This window comes from Notolabrus celidotus, chromosome 12 (assembly GCF_009762535.1).
Source record: "Notolabrus celidotus isolate fNotCel1 chromosome 12, fNotCel1.pri, whole genome shotgun sequence".
NCBI classification, from domain to species: domain Eukaryota; kingdom Metazoa; phylum Chordata; class Actinopteri; order Labriformes; family Labridae; genus Notolabrus; species Notolabrus celidotus.
Genome location: NC_048283.1, coordinates 30,947,579 through 30,964,636, shown reverse-complemented (window position 1 = coordinate 30,964,636; position 17,058 = coordinate 30,947,579). Strand labels below are relative to the sequence as shown.

Genomic DNA, 17,058 nt, shown 5'->3' with positions numbered 1-17,058 from the left:
AGGATCGCACCAGAAGAGGAGAATTGGAGGAGCACGATGCGAGCACACATGAGAAAACTTCACATCACCAGAGTTTAATAACTAAGTAAAGAGCAGCATAAAAACTGTCACTGAGGTGTTTTTGAAACACAACATTATCATATGGTGGTTTCTAAGCACTTGGTATGTAATGAGCTGGGAATAAAATAGTTCTTCACAAGTCTTAAGAATAAAATAGTTTCTGTTAGTGAAAGTATAAGTAGAATAATCAACATCGTTTTATATAGGTTTTTTTCTTTGTTCAGTGGAACATATAGAGATTTAGCTACCATTTGTTTTCTAAATCAAACTGGAACTTCACAATGCATGATTCTGATTATTTTGTGAGACAAAGCATACATTGATTAAGTAATCAAAAAGGAACTTTTCAGGATACACCACTCATTTCCTGTCATTCTTCTGCTACTGTGAACACTGTTTATTTAAATGTGTTCCTGTAGCACACATATTCGTATTCTGTGTCATGTCTAATAAATAGCTGTATCTTGTAATCCCATGTGGGCTGGGCCAAATATTAAGTATGGCACAGGGTATAATATTCATAGTGGGCTTCATATCCAACTTTTTCACTCTGCGGTCCTCGTTAGCTCTGATCTAAACCCATGCAGACATGCGTGGGTTCTCTCCGGGTACTCCGGCTTCCTCCCACAGTCCACAAAAAAACATGCTTGCCAGGTTAATTGGTCACTGTAAATTGTCTGTAGGTGTGAGTGTGTGTGTAAATGGTTGTCTGTCTTTCCATGTTTGCCTTGTGATAGGTTTGCGACCTGTTAAGGTGTACACTGCCTTACGCGACCCCAAACTGGATAAGCGGTCAAGATAATGGATGGATGAATGGATGGATTCAACCCTGTCTGTAATTGTATATAGTTTACGGCTGAGGCCTGTTATCTTAGAATAATTTGTCACTTAGAGTCTCATTGGTTAAAAATGATATCCCATATTAACCCATAAACCACAGAGGACTTCTCTACACTGTCTTGTTCTAGTTTTCGCTCCCATCCCTGTCTTAATATATAACTCCCCTATCCTGATGACCTACATGATGGAGCTGAAGTAAAGGGAAAAAATCACTTGCTCTCTTGATATCATTTGACTCTCTAATGAGATTATGTTAGCTGGCACAAAGAGATGAAAGCTGGTGAGGCAGATGTCTCACATTGTCTTTTTATTCATGTGACACTTCATTATTCACCCTAATGGAGTACTAATTGAGCCAAATGCAAATTTTGTGTAAGGGGGTATGAAATTTAAGCTTGATAGTGATGGGCTTTTTTCACCCTCCCAGCTGTCACTGTTGGTTTTGTTAGGTTCAGGTCGAGAATGGAGATTACAAAGGAAGGTTGGAGAACTGGATTGTGGGAAGAGAGGTCACGCTTACTATTTGGTTTATAGTTAACTGCTGATCCAGACCTCATCCAGATCTGAGATGTTGGTCTGTGAACATGATGAAAGAACACATTGACGTTTTTTTTTTGAAGGCAGACAGAGAAAGCTCTGCTAATCTTTGGAGAGACAGAGAGGGGAAAGGTTCTCTGAATATTTCCTGGTTTTTGCTGGCTGTGCGGAAGAAGAGAAAGATATGAGTAATACAAAGAGGGGTTGGGGGGGGGGTGTAATTGAAACCAACAGAGATGCCTGAAAGCAAGCAGTTACTCTAGCTGTTGCATAACTTTTTTTTTATTTTTGAGAAAAATACAGTAGCAGATGCCTGTGTGTGCCTGTGTGTATGCATATGAATTCTCACTGTTGCTGACTCAGGTAATGTCAATATTGATTCAAGTTTCACATTTTGCGCTGAAACTTTGTGAAGTAGTCAGCTCTCTTTTGTGCTCGCTGCTCTGTGCTTTCAGTTTGTGTTGTTTTTTTGTTTTTTTTGTTTCCTTCATGTTATTTTTCCAGGCTGTCCTCCCACAGTAGACCCATGCAGATTCAAGTGACATCCACCTCTCCTTTTATCTTCCTCTTTCCTCTCCTCCCTCTCCCTGCTTATCTTCAGAGGTCCAGAGTTTCTATCTGTTTCGGGACATTAACATTTCTTTACAGTTTCAGCTCTTTTTCCTTTTAAGCACAGAACCTTGCCTTCCCAACCTTTCCTACCTTTCTAATTTCTAATAACTGAACTCTTAGCCTCTACCTCAGCCTATCCCAGCCTCACACCCTCTTGCTCTGTTTTGACTTCTCACTGTGCCCATGGTGAAGTTTGTGTGTTCTTGGTGTACTCTATGATTTTGTTTATGTGTTCTGTGCTCGTTGTTTTGTCATTGTTGTGTCGTACTGTTGTTGTGTTGTGTCCCTCCCTTCCAACCTTTCATCCTCCTCCTCCCTCACCTGACCCTTAAAACCTGGCATACTCGGTGATCACGGTGATGGCGTCACCCTCCCTCCTTTCTTCCTCTTCTTCTCTGTCTCCCCCTTACCCTTCGTGCATCCTCTCACATCCATCTTCCTCTCCTCTGTCTGTGTCTGTCCATTCTGTGATGTGATCCCAGAAGACACGGACTCACCAAGTTGGACGAACTCAGGTCTGTCCCTTCTTCTTCTTCACCTTCTGTCTTATCTGACTCAGCCTCTTCTTCTCTTACTCCTATTCACTCTGTACGTCTTTCTCGCTTGACCCACCCCACCCACCTTCCCTCATTCAACTCAATTGTCTTATCTTTTCTTGCTTTGCTCGCTTCCTTTCTTTTGGGCCGTTCTTTTTTGTTCTTTAAATGGCGCTTTCAGCTTCTGTGTCATTTTGCACTCTTTGTAAATTGTGCTCTGGACAGAATGTGTATGCAGTTCAGAGACGCATGGTCATGGTCACACCTTTAGGGTTTCCTTGCAATTGGACTTGAAAGCATTCATAGTATTATTTCAACTCAAAAAACAGGTCAGTCATATCAACAGAGTTCTACTTATTCATACTAATCTATAACTTTTTAAACATTCGCCTAAATTAACGATGCACCTCATTTCAGAGTAATAAAATATGTATTCTAATGAATTAATTACTACTTCAGTGGTGTCAAGTATACGATTAAATAGCTAATATTCAGGTCACATTGTCAGTTTTTAACATTGTCTTTTAAGGACACATGGGGATACTTAAATAGAATATTTAAAGGTACAATGTGTAGAAATGGGAATAATATTTAGCAGCCAGATTCTTATTTAGATTTAAACGCTCCCTTGCTCACCCTTCCTGTCGTTGAACCAACGGTGGCTTATGAGGACAAGCAGCTCCGGTGAAGTATAATCCTCCATTTGTGAAGTTTTTACCATCAAAAACGTCAGTCGGTACAAATGATCTTGCACACAACAACCACCCTCTTCTTCTCTGTCTGCAAACTGTTGCATTTTGCATGGCCACTCACCAAATACAAAATGTTATTAGTTTGTCTGTGCTGTGTTACGGAAACCTGGCAGTGCAAGATGACAGCTTCTATGGAGGGGGACCCACTTCTATGTAGATATAAAAGGCTCATTCTAAGTAAACAAAATCAAAACCATTTTCATATTCAGGTAATATGCTAATTTTTATATATATACATATTATTTTCCATTTATACTGAGTCTGTTCTGCTAAACGCCACTAAATGCTACACATTGTAGCTTTAAGAACTCTTTTTGGAGTCCTGATGATGCAAGGCAGAGACTTAAAGTCTCTCTGCTGGCCAAGATGAAGAGAAAAACCAAACTTAAGGATTAAGCTCAGTTGAAAAAAATATCAGACTAGTCCATTACTTCTGTGATATCTTGTCCAATCACTTTCTCAGCTTAAAATGTAAATATAAATGCCACGCTTAAAAGAATTTTCTTCTGATATGATTGAACTTATATAACACAGCTATGGTCTCAACCTGCTCTGTTTGTAAAGCGTCTTAAGAAAACATTTGTAGTGATTTGGAGCTACATGGATAAAGATTGATTGGTTAAGATTCTTAAACCAAAGTTGCGCCTTAAATGTCATAGCCAATATTTAATTTCAAAACGTGATCCCCAAGACAAAGTCCCCGTAACATCAATGACCTCACACATTCTGGCTGCACTGTAGCTTGAAAGCAGCAAAACTACCAGTGTTGGGAAACACAATTAAACATTTTAGGGGCTTTTGTATGTTGACATGTAAAGCAGATATAATGTGTCTGGTAAAGCAAATTTTCATAATTTTTAGACAAAGATGAAGAAGAATTGTGAAATAACTAATGCATTGTTTTGTCAGTTAACCAAAAAAGGCAAATAATGAACTCCACAGTGAAGAGAAAAAATAGTTTTTTTCCCCCACATCTGCCATTCACCTGCTTTCAGTTTGTACTGCTTCCTGTTATCTGTGTGTTTGTGGAGCTAAAAGCATACTGTATGTACAGTATGTGAGCATGGCCATTGTGCTTCTTCATTCACTGTTACTTGATCAATGCTATCATATGACACAAAAGCAGAGTCAGAGTGCAAATGGAGAGAATGGAGATGGAGGGAAGTCATTATTTAGTTGCATTTGAAATCGTTTTTTTTTTATTTTGCAGAAAACATGTAGCAGGTTAGTTTTGTTGTGAGATATCACATTTTTTTCTTTCTTCGTAGTTACAAAAAATGTGGAAAGGTTTTATGCAATGGTAGAAATACCTCCACATATAAAGGTTTAGCTTGTGCATTCCTAACATAAGCCTGATGTTTGTATAAAGTAAACAATGCTTGTAGCAATACAGCACTTTAATTGATTTTGGGAGGACAAGAAATGGGCAAACAAGATGTGATGAAGAAAATCAACAAGGATTTTATAAGCCGCTTAGTCTGAGACAAGATGGATCAATTGGCCAAGTATTTGTGTATTTGTGGGTGTGGGGTTGGCGCTACACTTTGTAAACTCTAGTATTCATGTCCAGACCTTCTGTAGGACTGAATAAAAAGTGTTCTTTGATTTTGTTCAGCAAATAAAAACAAACAGATACAAATTCTGGAATTGTGTCAACTGTCAACTGTCAGTTTAATGTGTTTCTACCTTCACCAGCCAGTATTTTTGTCAGTCTTTGTGTTTGGTTTCAATGTTAATGTTGCTTACCATTCAGCTTCTTCCCATTAGATCTGTCCTTGTCACAGCTCATGGCTCATAGCTCAGCAGAAGCTTGTCTCTCACCATATGTAGTATAGTATGTCCTTCTATCAGATCCTCATTAAATCATTGGCTCCCATCTGACAGTTTTTCATCTGTGTGCTTAGGTATGGACATGGAGGAGAGGACCAGACAGATGAAACTAAAGATGAACAAGTACAAGCAGGGAGCCGGCTCCGACTCCAGACTGGAGCAGGACTACCACAAGGTAACACCATGTTCTGATATGCTGGATTTATGCTACAGTACTCTGGATTCAGAGAAAAACACGTAACTCTAGTGGACTGTTGACATAGATGCAATGTGCATTGGCCATATGGCATGCTTGCAAGCTCAGTGCAAGCAGTCAAGCATGTACACATGCACAAATCAACATCCTACTGCACATGCGCAGTGCTATTTGCATGGTAAACAATCGACAAATACACAGACAAAGTCACAAAAACCCATCAAGGCAGGCAAACACATTGGATAGCATGATATAGTTTGTTTTATAAAAGGTCAGTTCTCTAGTATATATGTATTTCAGCTAGGGGTGGGCGATATGGCCTCAAAATGACATCATGATATTTCAAGAAAATTTCCAATCACAGTATTTTCCATCAAAGCATTAACTTTCCACCTGTCACTCATGCTTGTGGATTTATAAACCTACCAGCTACTCATTATTTTTACTGTTCAATAAAATTCTGTAATGGCATGTAATATAGTAAACAAGGCTTAGTGTATTAAAGATAAATATTTCAACTTCCTTCCACTACGAGTCATAACCACAGCTTGATTCTGCTTCTTTTAACCATCAATGGCTCAAGTCAAGCGAGTCTTCACTGAAGACACACATTCAAGCAGGTAGAACTGTTATAATGGAGATATTAATTCCTGCTGAGTTCATGTCGAGGCAAACTGAGTTGAGGCACTCCAGCACATAGCCGATGCTTCACCCCCAGACAGACCCAAAAAGAGTTAGTGCTAGTGAACACACGCACATACACATAATGCTGCTGTTATCAGCTGACATCTAACTTGGAGAGGAGAGAATGCAAGTTTACCCGATGACTGAGTCGCTATGCTCTTTCACTGTAGACATTAACTTCAGCTCTGAGACAAGGAGGAGGAGGAGGAGGAGGAGCTCTTCGAGGGCCTACACAGTCACCATGCTATACCACATTACCCTTCATGGATTTATAATCAGCTTAATAAACTTTATTTTAGCATTTTAGAATGCTCGTCATACTTCTGCAGTTATTTTGGTGAAAGTAACTCAAAAGTAGTGTAACACATTACAATTCAGAGACAATAATATTGTAATGTAACTAATTACTTTCAAATGACAGTAACTAGTAATATATAATGTTTTACATTTTAGAAGTAACTTGCCCAACACTGGTTAGGAAAGGAGTTTATCTTCATCACCAGGCTGGATCAAGTCTTATTTCCTTGGTTGTAAATTGAAGGAATGTGACAGTGAGTGTGTGCAGACACAAGTGTTTACTACTCTCTGGAGCAGTCCTGAACATGTTTGGAGAGCTCAGCCTGAGCCTGGATTCTTACTGCAGTCTGGGCCAAGGCTCGTGGTCCAACTCTCCTTTTATGTCCGGGGCATGCAAACTATTGCATTAGGAGTAGCCGGTGTGTTTGCTTTTGGTCTATAAAAAGAAGATTGATAAATGATGGGTTGTCTTTGTCTGTTGAACATAATCCTCTTTAGAAGTGTCATTGACTAAACACTACTCTCACTATTATTAAACAGGACTTCCAGGCACTTGCTCTTGAACTGCAGTGTAATAGGAAACAGTTCCTGTATTAGGTTTTTGGTAAACATTCCATCCATGAAGAATTAACATGCTATTCAAACATTCGCTTTTACAGCTTTTCTTGAACCAAGTGGTTCCAGGGTTTGTTCTTCCAAAGAAGCCTCAGTTTGGAACAATTTTATTAATATGAAAAAAGAGATTTTGCTGCTTCAGTGTTGTCAGGTTGTTTTGTTAGGAGCAGAAGACATTGTACAGGCCAACTTAACTTCCTGGATTTTTGATGAAAGCACACATTCACAAGCACACATGCCACTAAGGGATACATTTATTATAGGCCTCCAACATACAGTACCACCAACAATCTTTCCCACAAATAAATAATTATAAATAATTATACACAGGAATCTAACACCTGGATAGTGCTTAAATGTACGTTGTCAAGTTTTAGTAGATATCATCATCATCATTAGTGGAGTGGTAAATAAGTGCCATTATTTCATATGTGTGCAGACATATTTCATACTTCATGCCACTCCTTCATGAGTCAGCCCCAGTATGGCCACCCCTGTCAAAAAGGTGGACATGACTTTAAAAGGAAAGTGGTTTGACTCTTTGTTGCTTTGATTCATGTTGAGCTCAAAAGCTTAATGCAGCTCTTTGCCCCTAACACTGAGCTAGAGTGGGTGGGCAAAGTTTGGCAGAAAAAATGTCTAGAGATACAGTAGCAGTAGATATTGATGCTTAGTGATGGCCCTGAATGTGGCTTTGCTAATGTTATGAACACTGAGTTCACAAAGGGTAAAATGCATTTCATTGAAAGCCTCCAAGATGCAAGCCTCATCCATTTAATATTTTCTGTTCTATCTCTGCATTTGAAATACATTCTGACCTTACAAAAGGCATACAAGGCAGAAATAATTGTTCTCTTATTCTCTTTTTAATGTTTATATTATTGTTTATATTAAGTGTTTTATTGAAATATTGTCACATTTGGAAAAAACTGAGGAGGACCCATGTGCAGAAAAATAAAGATTTAAATACAAAAGGTGCAAACGAAAAATGTCCAAGAATCTAAATCCAAAAGACAACACAGGGAACACAAGGAAACACTTGGATAAAGCAACACACTGTGAACACAGGAAAGACGAACAATGATCCAACACAGGACATGTAAAACAGAGGCTGTTTTCCAAACAGCCTGCTATCTATATATGAATGCAGTATGCAGTACGTACTGCATACTGCATACAGCTGTGGACACAGGTGAAACTAGTCAGGTTAATCAATAAGGAGGGAAACACACAGGGGCAGGAAGTAAAACCGAACTAGAAACACAGGGTTCAAAAACTACAAAATAAAACAGGAAACGCAATAGACTAGACTAAAACACAAAAATACAACACAAGGCAAGTATCATTAATAACAAGAGGAAGACCTAGGATAACTTATAACTAAAACAGAATACACACAGGGAGGAACACAGGAACACAGGCATAAAACACAAGGAAAAATCCAGAACTAAACCACATCAACTCACGACAAATATAATCCCCACCAGACATGGCGAAAAGCACTGTTACAGAAAGTGTGTGCAAAAAGGACTCATTATTTCTGTGAAAGCACATATTGTTATGTGTTATGATACTTAATCATATCAATGTACCTGTTTTTGTTCTTTTGCAGCGTTCAGGCAGAGATCAACGGGGCTCAGATAACCTGTCGGCCAAGTCATCAGACAGTGATGTAAGCGACGTGTCCGCTGTGTCGAGAACCAGTAGTACCTCTCGGTTCAGCAGCACGAGCTACATGTCTGTCCAGTCTGAAAGGCCTCAAGGAAACCGAAAGATCCGGTAGGCTGATGTCCACATCAGTGGACAGTGAAATATGTCTCCTCATCATGCTGTTATCAGAAATGGACAAATCCCTCTTCTCTTTGCTTACTTGCCATGTTCAAACATTTTCAGCTTTGAAATAGTTTGCACCTGGTTAATCTTTAAGAGGAAAAAGCATCCCCGAGTGTTTGCTGATTTCTCGCTGTGATGAGTTCAGGTTTGGCTCCTTTTAGAAAATTCTGGAACCAAATGATTGAACTCAATTAATTCAGGGAATGGGGAACGTTTGTCCATATCTGGCAACACAGATTGTGGCATCTCTTTTAGTGTTGTCTTATATCAAAGCAAACAAATTCATTTGCATGCCGTTTTGCTGTAAGTCCACATTTCTGATTTTTTTGAAGCAGTCTGCTTTTGATCTTGGCTGTGCTGTGTTTCTGTGTTTGTCTGTTTTTGTCATTTCTTGTTGACAACGTTCACGTTGTTTTTGGTTTTTCTTTCTGCTTTGCATGTGCTGCTGTCATGCTTCTGTCTCCATCTTCAGCCAGTTGCAATCAAGAAGCCAGTCTCGGGAGGGGGATGAGCAGTTAGGGGAAGTGCTAGAGGAGGAGGAGGTGGGTGGGGGAGGTGCAGAGGACAGAGGTGCCAGAACCAGTAAAGACAGGAGATCGCAGGGAGGGACGAAGGAATCAGGGGGGAAGGTAGAGACAGGCAAGGATCATCAGGAGGAATTGGCTGAGCAAGAAGAAGACTTGCAGCAGAGGAGTATCTCAGAGACTGACCTCAGGTAACATATGTGTGGCAGCCTCTAACTGTGGACTCCTACTAACAACGACACCCAATTCTCCCAGCATCCCACTGACTTTGAACCTTCATATGTGCAAAGTGAAGTGCGGTGACTGTCCTCCAACCTTTAATCCGGATAATTACATACCTAACAGTTCCCCTGTTAACCCTACAATTATAATACATGCAGCCTGTTGACGCCTTAGCAAATAAAATAGATATAAAACCAGTACAGCAAACATCTGAGTTACAGTTAGGCACCCAAATCACAAAGAAATTATTGCAGTGATGCAGGGAGAGAGGGAACCGAATAGAAAGAAAAATAAGCAGCTTCTGTATTGTCTAAATCTGGTTAAAAGTAAAACAGCTGACTTAGAGGTCTGACTAACCAGATCAGTGCCTTTAGGTGTATGCATCTCTTTTTAAAATGTATTTTTTGGAAATAAAAAAGGAATGAAAAACACAATAACAAAGAAGATGAAGCAAAATGACTCACCTCTTCTGTCGGTGTTGGATTTCTGGGCGACACGTGACAGCTGTTTGGCTAAACTGCTGCAACTTGCATGTTGGTTTTGTCCACACAGGTAATAGGTCAGCTGCAGCACTTGCCTTTAACAATGGGCTGAGTAATTGCATTTTTCTTTTCGTTTGTAATACAGATTAAATATTTAGTTTAGTCTCACATCTGATACGTAAACAGGCTGTTGGAAAAGTGCCTCAATTTCCTTACTACTTACTAAGACGTCACTAAGATGTTCAGCATATTCTGGTGGGAGAAAAAAAATACTCCTGTTCACCAGACTTAACATGCTGCAAATGAGCTGTCATCCAGCTGCTGTGCTCATGTCGGCTGTATTGCTGTTCTAACTAGTAAATGTGGGCGCTGAAATGACAAGCAAGAGTTCTGCAACACACGTAAAGCTCAGGCGGACATTGTGGTCAAAGCTTCAGACATGGATATCTCATAAAAAAAACAGACATGATGTTATACTTTAAGGTGTAGGTGAGAGAAAGATTCCTTCAGATAGTAGTAGTGGGGTGTGTCACTTAAACAAACTCACACACTAATTACGTTGAATTGCAAAACAAATTCTGGTAGTTTTCCAGTTTAAAGCACTGAGTTTATGCATTTGATTTTATATGTTACAGGCATACAGAAAAATATGGTCATTTTTCATTATAATTACTGGACTGAAGACACACATGACTGAATTCATGTATGGAATTCTTAACCTGTTAGGTGCCATGTCCACTACCCCCGTTTTTTGTGCTCTAAGGACCCGATCTACTAAAGGTTTGCGTGTATAAAAACATGTGCAAACTTGACAGCACGCGCAAAGCTGACGTACTAACCGGTTGTCCCGAGGATTGCGTCTGTCAAATGAGCAAAATAGCACTCGCTAGCCATTTAGCGTGTTTTCCGTCTTGAATCTGCAGAATACATGTAGGTTATCAGAACGCGCAAAATACTGGGAGGAGGAGATGCAAATGTAATCATTTAGCACACGCAATGTGATTTATCAAACCTGAAACTGTTTGCAGTTTGTGTTTTTGCATCTATATTTAGCACGTTTGAAAGGCAGGTGCGAACTGGCACTGTTTTAAAATGCTCTGTATGCTTCATACTCGCCTTTATTCAATGGCATTTTAACAAGAAACTGTAAAAACTATTGATAGAAATTGTGTCATAGCATTAGCAGCAGCTCTACACTTGGAAATTGTACCTTGGAAAAACGAGTGTGATAACTTTTCTCCTCTGTACAGACCTCCGCCATTGTTGTTGACAAAGTGATATCAGAAATCCCACCACTTCTTGACTCTGATTGGTCATGGATCAAGAAGTAGCGTTGATGAGCGCAGCGGTGTGCCAAAAGTTGAACTGTTTTCAACTGACAAAAATGAGCTGACACTGAGTGCTGAAAATGCTGAATCACATTGAGTTTGAATAGAAAACAAGTACTGCCAGCGCAAGAAATGGGTGCAGTGGACACAGCACCTAAGTTAGTGTATGAAGACTACTAGTATGTAGTACAACATTTAACCCAACATCATAGTATTACCTCCACAAAATGTAATATTTCAGTTTCCAAACATTGAAGTGCAAGTGCTAAAAGTATGTCAAGAGCAAATTCAGGATCAAGTTAATTTGGAATCCCCCAGCAGGATAAAAGCTTAGCTCAATCTACTAATAAGATGTCTTCTCTGTCAAATCACATTCACAGCAGGATCCAAGTCAACGCTTCTTACTCACATGAGCACTGCTCAGTGTCCACTCTGATTTGAAAGAAAACATATTAAGAAAAAACATATGTACGATCAATGCTGTACATGTTTACAGTCTGATTGACTGATCACACATCAGATGACACATCCTAAGAGTATCAGGTCAGATCCACTGACCAGTGTGTAGGTATACCTATGTAGTATCTATGCAGGGGTATTTTCAAGATAAAGGCTGAGGCTTGAAGAAGTAACATTAATGAGACACTATTGAGTTTTCAATAGAGGCTGTAATCTTTGATGTTCCTCATTCTGTCTGTGCTGCTCAGTTTCTGGGATATTACGTCTCTGTTTTCTGTGTCTCATGCCGTCCAACTGTGACGCTCTGCACCTTGTCAGCCCAAACCTCCCACATTCTTCCAGATACTCCTCAACATGCCAAGAAATGTGTCTCACTGTGTAACACTATAACCTTCATACCAAGCATTTGATTCACTTTCAGTCAAGTCCCTGGAAATTAAAGTGTGATTAAAAAGCCTGCCTTAGGAAATGCAGTGTGAAGATGCATTTGAATCCAGGCACAATATTTAAATACAAAACATTTTTAACTTGACTGAAAGTGAGCTGCATTTGTCCTGCTGTTTACATGCTGACTGCTCTTATCTGTGTGATCAACCCCAATCCCTTCATGACAGCTGCAGTATAAATCTTAAGCGTAACTTTACAACATGTGAGTGATTGTACATTCTGCTTTTCTAGGACAACAAATGATTAGAAAAATCCAAAGATGATAAAATAGGCTCAGCTTTCGCAACCCGTTCAGGTGTAGTTTAAATTGTTAAGCTGCATCTGCACAGCAGTGAAACACTAATTGCAGCGTTATCTTAAAACGCCTTATAATGTCTTAGATTATAAAATTTACGGTCTAACAATGTCTAAAAAAAAGCCTTAATTTTACTTATGAGAGGTTTTTAATCTTAGATAGCATTTTGGCTGGTATATGTCTAAATACTTTATCAAATCTACACTGTCTTTTTTTGTTTTCTTAACTTTTATAACCCTTTTTCATTTATATGTTTGTTCATGTGACCTTTCAACATTTACATCTGAAGTCTGTTTATGTCCAGCTAAGACATTCCACACTCGGTGTATAGAAGGCTTTTATTTTGAAAGTGATCTCAGAGTGCTTTGCCCTCGTTATCAATCAGTCAGTCGATATTTTTCAATTCACAACAAATGTTATCTCAAGACACTATTAGTCGGACTGAACCATACTCTTTGTTTATATATTTTACAAAGACCCGACATGAAGATACAATATAACCTAACTCCATTTTGAAATTCAGTCTTATCCTATCCTTACCCATGAGCACAGCACCTTCTCATCATTGAGCAAGTTACAGTGACAAGGAAAACTTCCTTTTAACAGGCAGAAACCTCGAGCAGGACCAGACCAGCCATTTGCTGCGACTGTGTTGGATTGAAACAAACAACCACAACTAAAACGTATGGTTTAAGTGCCAACAATAATGGTGAAAGTATCTGTACTATTCGGGAACTGCAAATTTAATGATAATAGACTGATCTTAATATTTATGGCAGTTAAAGTCAGCAGGTCTAATTGTAGAATTTGTAGTAATGATGTCGATAATAGGGGTAGGAATATTACTATCAAATATAGCAGTTGGTGTCAAGCTGTTTTAATCAAAATTAGCATTTTAGCAGTGATGATAACGGTGAGACTGGTTATGAATACTTGTAGAGGCTGGAGTCAGGCAGGTCAACAGCAGCTGGCCATGTGCAGCAACGATCCAGACCTAGACAAGGGAGCTCAGAGACTTCCAGAAAGATCTGTGCTTAGTGAAAAACAGACAGAGGAGAGAGAAGGAAAGACAGGATCCCACTGTGCCAGTTCCCCTGGCAGTCTGAGCCTATAGCAGCATAACTATGAGCTGGTCCAAGCCTGTGCCAGCCATATAGGCTTTATTAAAGGAAGCCTACTCTAAACAGTAGACAGGGTTTCTGCCTCCGGACTGGTTTATGATTCCAAAGGAGAGGGGCCTGATAACTAAAAGCTTTACCTCCCATACTACTTTTAGAGACTTTAGATATGACAAGAAGGCCTGCATGCAGGGTAGCATAGTATTCTAGAGGGGTTGAAGGGCACTTTCAGATATGATGACATTAAGAGCTTTGGGTCAGAAAAATGATTTCATGTTCTGTTCTAGATTTTATGGGAGCCTGGTGTAAAGAACCTAATATAAGAGAGATGCGCCCTCTTTTCCTTCATCCAGTCAGTACTCGAGCTGCAGTGTTTTGGACTAGCTGAAGATGAGCAGCAAAACATGTCTGGTTATCCAGGTCTTTATGTCTTCAATGTCTGCTTCTGGTTTAGAGGGATAAATAGTGTCATCTGGCTTCACTTTTAGGTACGATTAAGTGTCATCTGCATCACAGTGAAAAGTGCATGGAATCCTTATGGGTTCGCCATGACTAACTTTGTTGTTCTTAGAGGACCTTTCATTAACATGTTCATACTGACATCAATCTGACAAAAAGGATTTAAACCAAGCTAAAGCGGTTCCTGTAATGCCAATTGATTTTTTGAGGCTCTGTAATGTCGTCATGTTTGCAAGCGACTTTATTTACTTGAGCCAAAGTAAAGAACGGGAGAATAATAATCCATTACATACCCACGAGTCAGATCCTTTTGCCAGAACTAATAACCACTGAGCGCATCGCTACCAGAAACACTTCATGAAGTAACACACATCAACACAGTAGGTAATTGTACAGCCTTTATGAGGTGACTTACAAGATAAGCAAAATAACTTTGAACTATAGCCTTCATAGTTAAATATGCCACATGTGTAAAATACTGTTTGTTAATCTGTGCAAAATATTGCAATTATTCTTATTTGATAACCCTAACCCTAAGAAAAGTCTTAAAAAGTCCTTAATTTGATATTAAAAAGTGTGAGCAAAACAAAACTTTATAAAGTGGTGTTACATAATGTACAAATGAGCTCAGAATGATTCGAATGTTTGAAAAAGGTCTCTTTCTAGTAAATGGTTTGTACACAGCACTATTAGCCTGACTTACAGTCTTTTTATAAAATAATAACATCTCTGAACATTTGCTAAGCAAGTGGTTGCTAAGAAGCAATGTTGATAAAATGATGGCTAAATATAAGTAGATGAATAAAGTTAATAAGGGACTGTTTTTATTTTTTATTTTGTTTTTTCCCAAACAGAAAATGAAAAACTGATGCTACGTTCAGTTTTTAATGCATAATTTGTTTGTATCTAAATCAAATAGCCTTTATCAATACACAACTTCTTAAGTAGACGCTCCTAACTCAGTTTCTGACTACTTCTTATCAATCTTTACTTTTTAAAATCACAGACCATCTGTGTACTTTTCCCCTGGCCCTTTGCTCTGTTACTCTTGCAATCCTTGAGGAAATAGAGGAAATATTATATCACATTATATCACTAAACTGACCATTCTGCTGCCCAATGTCATGCTCTTATCTTGTGAGTCAAGGGACATTGTCATGTAAGTCCTGCATGTGCCAAAACCACAAATTTCAGTTCCATATCACTACAAATGATTAATATGGAGAAGAGAGGAAGATGTGGCTTTTCAAGGTAAGAAGTTTAGCAGTGTGTTACATTATGTTTGCACTGCGGTAAGACATAGGAAGTGTATTTTCCATTTGCTCTTATGTAAGCTCTGCCAGTGATGACACATCAACTGTACAATGACGTCATCAGTAAACAGAGGACTGCCAAGATTTATGACTGAATATAATTAACACTGTCTCTAGAGATTGCAGTAGTCAAGACTTTGTTGGGTGTTGGATAAATACCCGCCTTGAGTGATAAAAGGTTTGTTTAGTGTTCTGCTTATCTGTGAATGTAACAAAGCAGTTATTTGACTGCTGAAACATTGCTACTAGCTACGTTTGCTTATGACTCATCCCCTATGTATTGAGGTCAGATTGTAAATATACATCTGCTACACATCAAACAAACCCGTTTGCATTAGTTTGGAATATGAACATCATGACAGCCATATGTGTTTTTAGTCCATGAGTGAGTTCACTGCACAGAAAGGCAAAATGCACGCATCCACACTGCTCTAAGCAGTCCAATGGTCTCCAAGATGTAAGAAGCCTCAGCACATTCAAAGTGCACATTACATCTTCTCCTCCTCTCTATCAGATTATTATGGAGGTAACGGTTCATTCATGTGAAGGAGAGCAAATACCACTGCTGAAAGACAGGAGCTGCTAAAAGGAAGGAAAAATATTTGTTTTTTTGACCCTCTGGTGCAACCACCCCATTTAAAGGCAGCATGTCCAGTAAACAGAGGCAGAGTCATGTAAATGAGTTACCTATTTCAATATGAGCTGAATGTTTTACTTTAGCCTCTGAAGAAAACTTGAGAGCTATGAAGACAGGCGTGTACTCAAGCTAATGCTCTGGCTGGTTACACAGTTGCCATAGTTACTCTTTTTCTGCCTCACCTGATAAAAAGCAATGTTCCTCTCTGTCAAAGGTGATGAAGATGAGGGGTTAGTACGGGAAGGAAGGAGTCATTTTGCATGCCCCTTACAGCCACATGTAGCATTCAATACCCATCTGACAAAACAAGATAACTGGTTCTTCCCACTTAATGACCCTTAAGGAGTTTAATTAAAGCATAAAAGAAATCTTAAAAACCCTGTAATTTTGAAAGTAGCTCAAAAATGAAACATTTGGGACTAATAGCAGAACTTGTGGTGTCAAAACGATATATTACTATGTCAAAGCTACTCTGCAGTGTTGTTAAAACACATTTTAATAATGCTGTTTTTTTTTTGGCTGATTCAATAGTTCTTCTTATGTTCACACAGTTTACAGCTATTGACTTCTAACAGTCATCAAATGACGTTCCAGGACTTCTTACCATTTGTCACACGGTTAGAGGTTGCTGTTATCCCAAAGTATTAGTTACCCCACTTTATGTCAGCAAGGTTTCAACACTCCTGCAAGACAAGAATAATTCAGGATTCAATTTTGCTGTGGGTACATCATGGCCTAGATGAAAATGCATGGTGAGCAATCTGCATGATGAGGAACGCTATGTACTCAGGGCTGAGGTTGAGAATCAGAAATCCCTGGAGAGTCCCAGTTTTCCAAACAGGCACATTTACACAGCGCGGCTGGACCAAGTGCCAAGGTCTGTTCAGAGAGTAAAAACACAGTCATGAATAGTGAATGCTGGTGTGCGCAGAGTTTACTCAGGTACATTGTATAATGTGTCCTCTTAGAGTAATAGTGTAAT

At 39.1% G+C, this 17,058-nt stretch overlaps 1 protein-coding gene across 1 annotated transcript in view; it reads left to right on the top strand.

Moving 5' to 3' along the window:
* rims2a (regulating synaptic membrane exocytosis 2a) overlaps positions 1-17,058 on the top strand; it is a 170,845-nt gene that overhangs the window by 127,744 nt on the left and 26,043 nt on the right. The window contains exons 19-21 of the mRNA XM_034698543.1: positions 2,532-2,564; positions 5,242-5,342; positions 8,572-8,738. Coding sequence (XP_034554434.1) covers positions 2,532-2,564; positions 5,242-5,342; positions 8,572-8,738 — 301 coding nt within the window. The remainder of the gene's footprint in view (positions 1-2,531; positions 2,565-5,241; positions 5,343-8,571; positions 8,739-17,058) is intronic.